At 27.3% G+C, this 11231-nt stretch overlaps 1 protein-coding gene across 2 annotated transcripts in view; it reads right to left on the bottom strand.

Moving 5' to 3' along the window:
* Positions 1 to 8397: 8397 nt before the first annotated feature.
* Positions 8398 to 11231, bottom strand: part of LOC117171474 (carboxylesterase 5A) — a 36978-nt gene continuing 34144 nt past the window's right edge. For both annotated transcript variants that reach the window (XM_033358826.1, XM_033358827.1), the window contains exon 4: positions 8398 to 10171. In XM_033358826.1, the coding sequence (XP_033214717.1) occupies positions 8855 to 10171 (1317 nt within the window). In that variant the 3' untranslated portion in view covers positions 8398 to 8854. The remainder of the gene's footprint in view (positions 10172 to 11231) is intronic.

The following is an 11231-nucleotide window of genomic DNA, read 5'->3' as shown; positions in this document are numbered from 1 at the left end:
TAGAAATCTTAAGAAAATGTTTTTGTTCTTTTTAAGCCTTTCACAATTCTTAAAAATTTTCTAAATTTTTTGGTTGAAATCTGGAAAAATCTGCATTTTGTTTTAAATTCAGCTGTGAGTGTTTGCACCAATATTTCAGTTCGAATAGCCCAATTTTTTCGGGTCCCAAACTTCGTATAAATAATTTGAAATCGTTTTAAGTTCTAAATTTAATTTTGATATTGTTAAAACTTCTAAATATCTCTTAAAATTACTCTAATTTTTTCTGCAAATAATAACTGTTCCTATTGTTATTTATAAATTCAAATTTCAAGGAATTTTTTTAATTTGCAGAATTTAAAAATTAATTTAAGTTCATTGCTTGATTCTTTTATTTAGACTATTGAAAATTTTATCATGGATTTATATTTTTGGAATTTAATCTGAATCTTTGAACTCTATAATTTATAAAAGTTATCAATTTTGCAGTTTATCTGCATTTCATAAAAAAATTTCAATTGAGAAGTGTTAGTACCTTCAATTTCATACGTGTAAATTTAATTTTCTGTTTATTACTTTAAATGGAAAAATGTTTAGAATCGAATTCGATGTTTTAAATTTCATTGAAACTTAATATGATAGCAAGTAATTTAAACGAAGTTTGTGGAAATTTTTTTCAGAAATTCTAAACATTTTAAAATGAATAAAGTCACTCATACAATTTTTAGAAAATCCTGCTAATTTTTTAAAGAATCTTTAAAATATTCCTGGTCCTTTTTTGTCAATTCGAGAAATCTCTTAAAATCTTTCTAAAAAATCTATTAAAATAATTTTGTAAAATGAAAAATAATGTTAAATTTTTCTAGGAATTTCAAGGAATCCGAAAAATCTACATTTTGTTTTAAATTAGGTTGTGGGTAATTGCTAATCTGTGTGGTAATTATTTCAAGTTCTAAATTAATTTTTAATCTTTTCAAAACTTTTAAATAAATCTTTAAATTGCTTTAATTTTGTGTACCAGTAATAAATGTTCAATTGTTATTCATAAATAAAAATTTGAAGGCAATTTTTTTTAATTTGCAGGATTTTCTAGAAGTTGTAGAACATTATTGATCAATTAAATGCAACATTTTTGAATTTAAAAACTTTGAAACTTCAATTTTAAAAGTTAAAAATTTAAGAGTTTCACTTTGAATGCCTAAATTTGTTATTTATTTTTTATAACTTGTACTTTAACTGTTTGGAATAGAGTTCGATTTTCACAATGCTATTGACCGGGAAAAGTATTTGCGAACCTCGAAATGACCAGGAATTTTCCAAAATGTGGGGAAAATAATATGGAAGACTTTGAGACAATTTTTTTAATTTTTCAGGGTTTACCAATTTTTTAGGTAAACTTTGTCAGGGTGTCAAGAGAATGAAAAAAAGTCCTTAAAATTCAAGGCAAATTTTCGAATGATTGCTTTGTAAGGAATTTCAAGAGAAAATTGAGAAAAGATTACAAAACATTTTGAATTATTTCCTAAATTTTTTTAAAAGTGTGTCAAAAGATTTTAAATTAAAATTATGCAATTTTGCCATATCACATAATTTTAGAAAGAATTTAAGTAAGTTTAAGAGATATTTAGAAGTTTCGGAACAATTTAAAAGATTTTAAGGAAATTTGTATAATTTTTCAGTATAACTAAAAAATGCAGGAAAAATTTAAAGAATTTTTTATTTTGAAAAATGAACTTTAAGAGAAAATTAAAAAAGATTCTTAAACACATCAAACGACTTTCTAAAATTTCGAAAAGGAGTTTAGATGGTTTTAAAGCAAAATGTTTCAATTAATATTTGAAAACTGGGAAACATTTTCGAAAATTTATCAAATAATTTTCAATTCCTTCCAAGCTTCTAAAAGTGATAAGCATCTTTTAAAAAAACTCCAATTTTTCATAATATTATGTAAAATCCTGTATGATAAAAAAAGGTATTTAAAAACGTTATTAAATTGTAATGGAAAACAGTATTTTATGATTTATCATATTGCCTGTTTGTAATCTACAGATATAATAATTGAGATTATTATATAGTAGCATTATATTGTAAAACGGCAAAATAAAAAAAATTAGTTCATCAATATATTTAAAAATTTTCGAATATTCGGGTCAAATACAAAATTGCGAAAAAATGAATAACCCACAAACTAGGGGGAAAAATTGCCGAAATGATAAATTAACGAATTATAAATTGACCGAATTACAAAATAAATGAATCGTCAAATTCCCATTAATATTTCTATTCCTGAATATTAAATTTGACGAAATTTAAGATTGCCGAAAATAATAAATTATTAAGTAATGATTAATTAAATTGCTGGGCTTTTTCATAATTTCATAAATTCTCATAAATTAATAATCAGTTAACTATGGTCCGCAATTATAAATTTGGAGAATTAAAACATTTATGGGAATTTAATAAACCGTTTATTTTATAAGTCGGTTACATAAATTTCATTTACTACCAGACTCTACACTATGAAGAAAAAATGCTTTTAAAACCTTTTTACATTTATTTTGTAATATTTACTACTAGTGTTGCCGCACGGCCGTTTTCAACTCTCATGCCACATTTTCTACATTGGGTAGTACAGTGGAAGCACCCCAGGGGGCACAAAATTTGGCGACGTCTTTGCGACATCGTTACGACATCCAATGTCCATGTCGTTAAGGCCTCTTTACGGTATCGCAAATAAGTCGTATGGTCTGACGATGCCTTTACGATATCGCAAAGACGCCGAAACGACATGGACATAGGATGTCGTAAAGTTGTCGTAAAGATGTCGTAACGATGTCGTAAAGACGTCGCCAAATTTTGTGCCCACTGGGACTCCCCTGCTGGTATCACACTTTTATTATTCTAGTTTTATGCAAATCCTAGACTAATTTTATTTTATTTTAGTTTCAGATTTACATTTGTAAAACACTTTTTCCATATAAAATCGCTTTGAAATCGCTTGGATCTCTTTAGCTCGATTATTTTCCACACTTTGTGCTACCTATTTACATTAACTATTTGATTTTTTTTTATCTATAAATTTCGCTTATTTATAAGCGTATTTCCTTCATTTACAAAACACTCCGTTAAATCAATAACACATGGTTAAATTTGGCTAATTCTGTTGGTATTTACTATTGATAGTTTCAAAAATCTATAGCCACAAACAGGGTTGCTACAAAACCTAAAAGGCGTAAACCTAAAGACCTAAAAGACCTAAATTTAGAAAAACTGATAATTTTTTAATTGATCCTAATTGAATTTTTTACTAATAAAAATAATATAATTATAATTTCAGGATTTTATTTTATAATAATATTCGTAAGAATTTTTTAGAATTCAATAATTATTGAAATTAAATACAATTGAAGTTTTTGAATTGATACAAATTGATTTTGTTACTAATAAATATAAAATGACTTTCATAACAAACAATTTTAATTTTGTAATAATATAAGGGTGAGTTGTTCAGAATTAAATAATTATTTAAAAGCTCTTCACTTTCCCTGGTGGAAACAATATCTATGAATTTCGTCGTAAATTTTTATAATTATAATTGCATTTGGTTGTAAATTTTCTTAATTCTTCTTAAATCAGAAAAGCTTAAAATTCCAGAATTTCCAAAATCTTTATAATAATAATATTAAAGAGAATTCTTTAGAATTATAGATTACCCGAAGGAAATAATTTCCACGAATTCAGACGAGAACTTTGATGAATTTTTATGAAAATTTCTAGGAAAATATGTGTAGATTGTTGCAGATTTTCATCAATTTTCTTAGAAACTCATTATTTTTCATAAAAAATCACAATTTCATAATAACAATTTTTTTCTAATAATATAAGAGAAAATTGTTCATAATTCAATAGTTATTTAAAATTATGGAAATCATTTCTGTGAAAATTTCTGTGATTTTCTACAAAAGTGTGTGTAAGTTTTTTGTAGATTTTCACGAGTTTTTTAGAAACATTTAGAAGATTTTCATAAAAAAATAAAACATAGTTTAAGATTTACAAGAAATTAAATTATACTAGTGAGAACTGTTTCGAACTCAATAATTATTGAAATATCCTTCGCTTTCCAAGATGGAAACAACTTCTATGAATTTGTACGAGAACTTTGATGAATTTCTGTGAAAATTTCTACGAATATATGTGTCATTATTCACAAAATTTCTAAAAATTCGTAATTTTTTAAGAAAAATTAGTTGTTCTAGATTTTCATAATTATTCTTCTAAACTCTTTATTTTTCATAGAAAATCATAATTTGCAAATTTTATGATCATTTTAGTGAGAAATGTTTATAATTCAATAATTACTAAAAAGCTTTTCACGTTCTCTGGTGGAAACAATTTCTTTGAATTTCCGCGAATCCCTTTATAAATTTCTGTGAAAGTTTCTACAAATTTCTACAAGAATATGTGTAGATGTTGTTATAGATTTTCATGATTTTTTCTTAGAAATTCTTTGATTTTCATACAAAAACTTTTAATTATTAATAATAATTTTCTACAATAAAAATTATAAAAAATTAAGGTTGCATTTTGTTTTGGACTTTCATAATTTTTCTTGGAAACTTTTTTATTTTCATCTAAATTCATAAAACCTTATAATTTCAGGATTTCAAATAATTTACATAAATATTACTAATAATATAGATAATTGTTTAGAATTAAATAATTATCGAAATGCCTTTCAGAATTTCTATGAAAACTTTTATGAATTTTCGTAAAAATGTTTACGAAAATATGTGTAATTATTCATAAATCGTTATAAAAGCTTGTAATTTTGTATACAAAATTAGTATTGCATTTTATTGTTGAGAATTTTCATAATTTTTCTTTCTAACTATTTGTTTTTCATATAAAATAATTCCATACTTTTTTAAATTTTAAAATAAAATTAGTGAGAGATGTTTACAAATGAATAATTATTGAAAAGCCTTTCAGATTCCCTGGTGGAAACAATTTCTTTGAATTTCGACGAAAACCTTTATGAATTTTTATGAATTTTTATGAAACTTGTTAGGAAAATATGTATAGATTGTTGTAGATTTTCATGAATTTTCATCAAACCTTGATGTTTGATACAAAATCATAATTTCAGAATTAAAAAATGAATTTTAATAATATAAGGGAACATTTTTTTATAATTCCATAATTATTTGAAATGGTGGAAACAATTTCTATGATTTTTTACGAAAACTTCTGTGAAAAAATGTGAAAATTTCTACAAAAATATATGTAGATTTTTGTTGCAGGTTTTCATGATTTTCTGTTAGAAACTCTTTACTCTTCATATTAAATCATAATTTCAGAATTGAAGAAAATTTTATAATAATATTAGTGAGAAATATTGATAATTCAATAATAATTATTGAAAAGCCCTTCACATTCCCTGTTGGAAATAATTTCAATAAATTTGGACCCAAACTTTTGTGGATTTTTGTGATAATTACGCCGAAAATGTGTGTAATTATTAATAACTGTTTATAAAAACTCTAATTTTCTACAAAAGAACTATAACAAATTAAAATTGCATTTTATTGTTATAGATTTTCATCATATTTCCTAAAAACTTTCTTTTTTATACAAAATCATAAAGCTTCATAAATTTAGAATTTAAAAAATTTTATAATAAAATTGTCGATAATAATTGTTTACCATTTAATAATTATGAAAAGTCCTTCCCATTACCTGATAGAAATAATTTCTATGAATTTGTATGAGAACTTTGATGAATTTCTATGAAAATTTCTGCGAAAATACATACGTATAATTAATTATTTATAAATATTGATAGAAATTCGTAATTTTATAGAAGAATTATAAAGATTAAGATTACATTTTGTTGTTGGAGATTTTCCTAAACTTTTTTACAGACTTTTTCATAAAAAATCATAAAACTTCGTAATTCTAAATTGAAAAAACATAATGTTATTAAAGAAAATTGTTTATAGTTAAATAATTATTAAAAAGCACGTCACGTTCTCTACAGAAATAATTTTTATGAGTTTCTATGAAAATTCCTACAAAAATACACATGTGTAATTAATTATTCATAAATATTTATAGAAATTCATAATTTTCTTCAAAAAATTGAAAAATTTAATTTAATTTTTTTTGTAGATTTTCGTAATTTTGTTTACAAACTGTAAATTTTTAATACAAAATCATAATTCCTGATTTTTGAAAATTTGATGATAATATCAGGGCCAATTGTTTAGAATTGAATAATTATTGAAATGTTCTTTACATTTCCCGATGGAAATAATTTCTATAAAAATTACTATAAAAATACATAATTAATTATCCGCAAATCTTGTTAGAAATTCGTAATTTTCTACAAAAAAACTCTAAAAAAATGTAAATTGAACTTTTTTTTTAAAAGATTTTAATAGTTTTTCTTGGAAACTGTTAATTTTTGATAAAAAATTCGAATGCAAGAATGTTTTAAAATTTTATAATATCAATGAGAATTGGTTAGAATTAAATAATTATTGAAATGTCCTTCACATTCCCCAAAGAAAATAATTCCTATGAAATTTTCCGAAATCTTTCTGGACTTTACATGAAAGTCTCTGTAATCATTTATAAATCTTTTGCCACCAGAGTTTGCATTGATGTGTTGAAATTAAATGCAATTGACTAGATTTTTTTGTAAGTTGACCTGGAGAACCTGGAAAAGTCCTCAAATTGTGAAACCGGTCTTATGTAGCAACCCTGAAAGAGAAAACAAGTAAAAATACTATTAAGCTACAATGTTGTTAACTACTTATAATGGGGGAGTTTACGCATCTGTTCGGATCCGAGTTCTCCGAAAATTCAAATTTAATATGTGAAAAATACCTTTTTTTATACAAATTATTAATAAAAGCTTAAATTTCACTTATAAAATAAAGTAAAAGATTAAGCCATTCTATTTAAAGAGAAAAAAATTAATATTTTAATTACTGGTCACTTTTTCATATGTAGCTCTGAATTTTTCAAATATAACATTATTGTCTATGTTACAAAAATTAAAGTACGTGTTTTGACACAATTCTCTTTTTTTTTACCAAATAGTAGAATTTTCAACTAATATAGATAAAATTTGAACCAAAAATGAAACATTTCAATTTTCAACGAAAAATGAAATAGTTCAAATTCCAACCATGATTATGGTTTTTCAGACCAGAAGATTAAATTTATAGTAGAAAGAACAATTTTCAGCAGTATACATGAATTTTTAACGAAATATTTTAAGTGCTATATAAAGAATGCAAATTTTCTATTAAAAAAAAAGAATTTTCAATAACATTGTTAGATTGTCCACTAAAAAAATAAATTCTAAACCAAAAATCGAATGGTGAAATTTTCATCGAAAGAAATGAATTTTCAACTAAAAAATACATTTGTAACAAAAAATGAAATAATTTAATTATTAGTTAAAACTTAATTTTGATCCAAAAAGAAGGAGGTTGGAAAAAAATACTTAAATGTTCAGTAAAAAGTAATGAATTAAAAAAAAGAATAGTTAAATATTCATCCAAAGCAGTGAATTTGCAACTGAAAAAATAAATTTGTAACAAAAATTTAAATAATTCAGTGTTCATTTAAAAAATAATTTTAATTTAGAAAAGGAGATTTGAATAGATTACTTAAATTTTCAACTAAAATATTAATTTTTATGGACAAAAAATATTTTTAACAATGTAGTTAGACTTTTAACCAAAGAAATTAATTTCTAGCAATAATAAATCATTTTGCAAACAAGAATAAATTTCTAAGAAAAAGTCAATTTTCAAACACATAGTTGAATTTTCAACTAAAAAAAATAATTTTGAAGAAAAGAAAACCGATTTTTTAAAAATTGATACATTTTCAAACGAAAAATGATTTTTCAACCAAAAGGATTATTTGTTAAGCATAATGATTACTTTCCAACCGTTCAAGACGAATTTTCAATAAAATACATGGAATGCATCCAAAACGTTCATTTTTAAATTAAAAGCGACGAATTTATAACCAAAAAGGGACAAGTTAAAGTTTTAGTTAATCAATTTTTAAGAAAAAAAAACTGATTTTCACCAAAATACTTTAATTCGAACTAAAGGCAAATCTCCAAGAAACAACGTTAAATGTAATAGTTGATATTTTAACAAAAAAATATTTGGTTGTAAATTACAGGCCGTTGAATTCAATCAAAAAGGACTAATTTTCAACAAATAATGTAATTTCCAAATAATAAGGTAGATAATAGATAGATAGATAATAAGATTTTAACAAAAAATAAAATAAGACACATTTTCAATCAAAGAGAAGAAACTTCAACCGATCAAATTGTAATAAAAAACAGTTATCTAAAAAAAACCAATACCTTCACATCATGATGAGACTGTAAAAAGAAGACTATTTTTCGCGAAAAGAGATGGTTTAAAAAAATTGTTTACTATTGTTATTTTTTGGTTTTTGCTATAACAAAGTAGAAAATTTTGAAGACATGTACTATGGAACGTTCTTTTAGTAAACAATAAGGTTCTGTTTGTGAAATTTATAACTGTATGCAAGAAAAACTGACTTCACTTGAAATATTTAATTTTTTCATATATTAAATTTGAAATTTCGCAGACCTCGGACCCGAACAGATCGCTCACTCACTTTACCGCTCACTCATTTTACCACTCACTCGCGGGTGAGTGGTGAATTCCCCCATTCTAATCTAACCCGTCCAACAAGAAACGCAAATTTTCTCCACGGAGGGCGCACTTTCTGTGTGTGCCCGCAGCGAATAGGACTAGACTCAATTCACGTTTTCCAATTTCGGAACTTAATTTTCCTATCGGATTCTTAAAGATCAGAAGTGTCTCCAAATCAAAGCTACAAATCCACAAATCACAGGAATGGACAGACTCAAGGAACTAGATCCACTTGTCATGTTACAACAATTATTCGTTGCTTCTTCCAATACTTTAGGGTAATAATCATTCCAAAAAGCAAGAGCCTTATAATCTATCATTCTCGAATTGTCCATTTCGGGCTTCGGATCCTTGATGATCAGAGCGCCTGGATTTTTTTCAGTGTAAGGGTCCCACTTGATAGTTGCTATCGATGGGTTGCCATTTCTCGCAAAGTTTGACAACATCGACATCATCCAATCGGACATTTTTTTGTCAAGTGCGTTCCACTGGATGTTGGTGTTGATCGAGTGTGGAAGGCCCCAAATGAAAGGAAGCTCGAACATGTGAGGAACACCTGCCCATTTGGGAACGTCTCGAATCACTGCATCAGTTTTTGGTCGGTAGTCAAACCTGTAAACGAAAGATTCCTCCTGCTTTGCCACTTTGCCAGCGAGAAAAGTCAAGCCAGCTGCGTAATTCTTCTCTGTTTGTAGGTCCAAGTACTTGTCACGCAGGACAGTCTGATCCCTGGTTGGAGGATGTGGCTTATAATAGAAAAGAACTGCTTCCGCTACCATCTGGGGTTTAACTTCACAAGTGCTGTTCTCATCCGGCATCCTAACTGCTGTCGTGCTTTCATCAGCGATCATTGATTCGAATTTTCGAAGGGAGAGTCTGCCATCTACATTTTCACTGCCAATTGCTTCCATGTAGGCCAAGGCTTGTTCGTTGTCTGTGTAGCCGGTGATAAGCGGAACTGCGGAGAAGCTACCACTTTCGAGAAGTTCTTTTGGATGGCCTGGAAGGAAAGGATCTGATGAGTTGTTGGTTTCGTAGTCGATCATGGGACCCCAGGTTTCGATTTCGGAAGAGTGTTTCAGTAAATGATCTGCTGGCTGGTTGCGAAGACATGTGATGAGGTCGGTTGTTGGGTAACGGTTGCAACCAAACCGGTCAGCTATGATGTCGACTATTGGTGCTTCAGTTTCAGGAGAACCTACGGAACTGATGGCGTCACCGCTGATGGCGATAGCTTTGGAAAATTTTCCTCGGCTTAGGGGACTTATGATGTGGAGACCGACGCTGATTGCACCGGCTGAGTGACCGAATATGATGATGTTTGAAGAGGATCCTTGGAAGATTTCGATGTTGTTTTTTACCCAATCAAGGGCTGCTATTTGGTCCAGCATACCGTAATTTCCAGGAGCTTCTGCGTCGGTGGTGGTGAAGAAGCCGAAGATGTTCAGACGGTAGGCGACTGTTACGACCAGTACCTGTGGGATGAAAAAGTGTTAATGGAATCGGAGCCAAATTTTTTCGATTGCAGAGTTCATGAGAAGAACAAGAGAATACAAGGCTAAACAGTATCCAGATAACAAAATGCGCGCACATTGCAAGCACAATACACGCACACAGGCGGATCATTCGACATGGCGTGCCTCGTACACCGTGAGGGCAACGTGCCTCGCACGATTTTTATCTGTGTAGTGTTCTATAATAATAATAAAAAATCCTGAGCTGATGTGTTGCTCCTGATTCGTTTCCTTTAAAATGGTCCATTTTAGATCAATATTTTTAGCAGACATTTTCAATTTGAATAATTTAAGTTTTAAATTTCTTTGCAGTTTTAAAGACTTCAGCAATCAAAAATTAAAAAGGTTTGGATTTAAAATTTTGTGATAAAAAGATTTCTTTTCAATTGCAAAACTTCCTATCTTAAATTGTAAATTTTAATCAATCAATTGTAAATTTGAAATATTTCTCTTCAATCGGAGAGATACTTAATCAATTATAAATATAAATTAATTGATTACTTTTAACATTGAACTTTACGAGTATTCAATATTCAAAAATAATTGATTTCACAAGAAACTTTTAGCAATAATACAAGAATTTATGCTGTAGATTCCGTGGCGTCGTCAATAGAGACGTTCCCGGTCCAAACCCGGGCCGTGGCATATTTTTTCTTGTTTCTTCAGAAAATTATTTCAACAGTAATCAGCAAAATTTAACATCCAAATTTAATACTAATAATAATTAATGAAGGAACAAAAACTTATTTTAAATTTTTGAAAAGATTCGTGCTCAAAAAATGGTTGAGGTTCTCAATTCTAATTCTAAAAGAAAGAGAAGAAATTGTGATATTTTTTGCCGGATAAGAATACAAAATTTATTGCTTTTTACATTTTCATTGAGTTGAAGGCGGGCAAATTTTGTATTTCTAACATTTTTATTGGGTTTGAAACGGGTAAATTTTACTTTTTAGTGCTTTTTTGAAATGGCAGAGGAACATGTTATATTTTTAAATTTTGCATCGACAATATTTTATCAATT

This window comes from Belonocnema kinseyi, chromosome 4 (genome assembly GCF_010883055.1).
Source record: "Belonocnema kinseyi isolate 2016_QV_RU_SX_M_011 chromosome 4, B_treatae_v1, whole genome shotgun sequence".
Lineage (NCBI taxonomy): Eukaryota > Metazoa > Arthropoda > Insecta > Hymenoptera > Cynipidae > Belonocnema > Belonocnema kinseyi.
The sequence above is the reverse complement of the archived record's forward strand: the minus strand, read 5'-3'. Positions and strand labels throughout refer to the sequence as shown.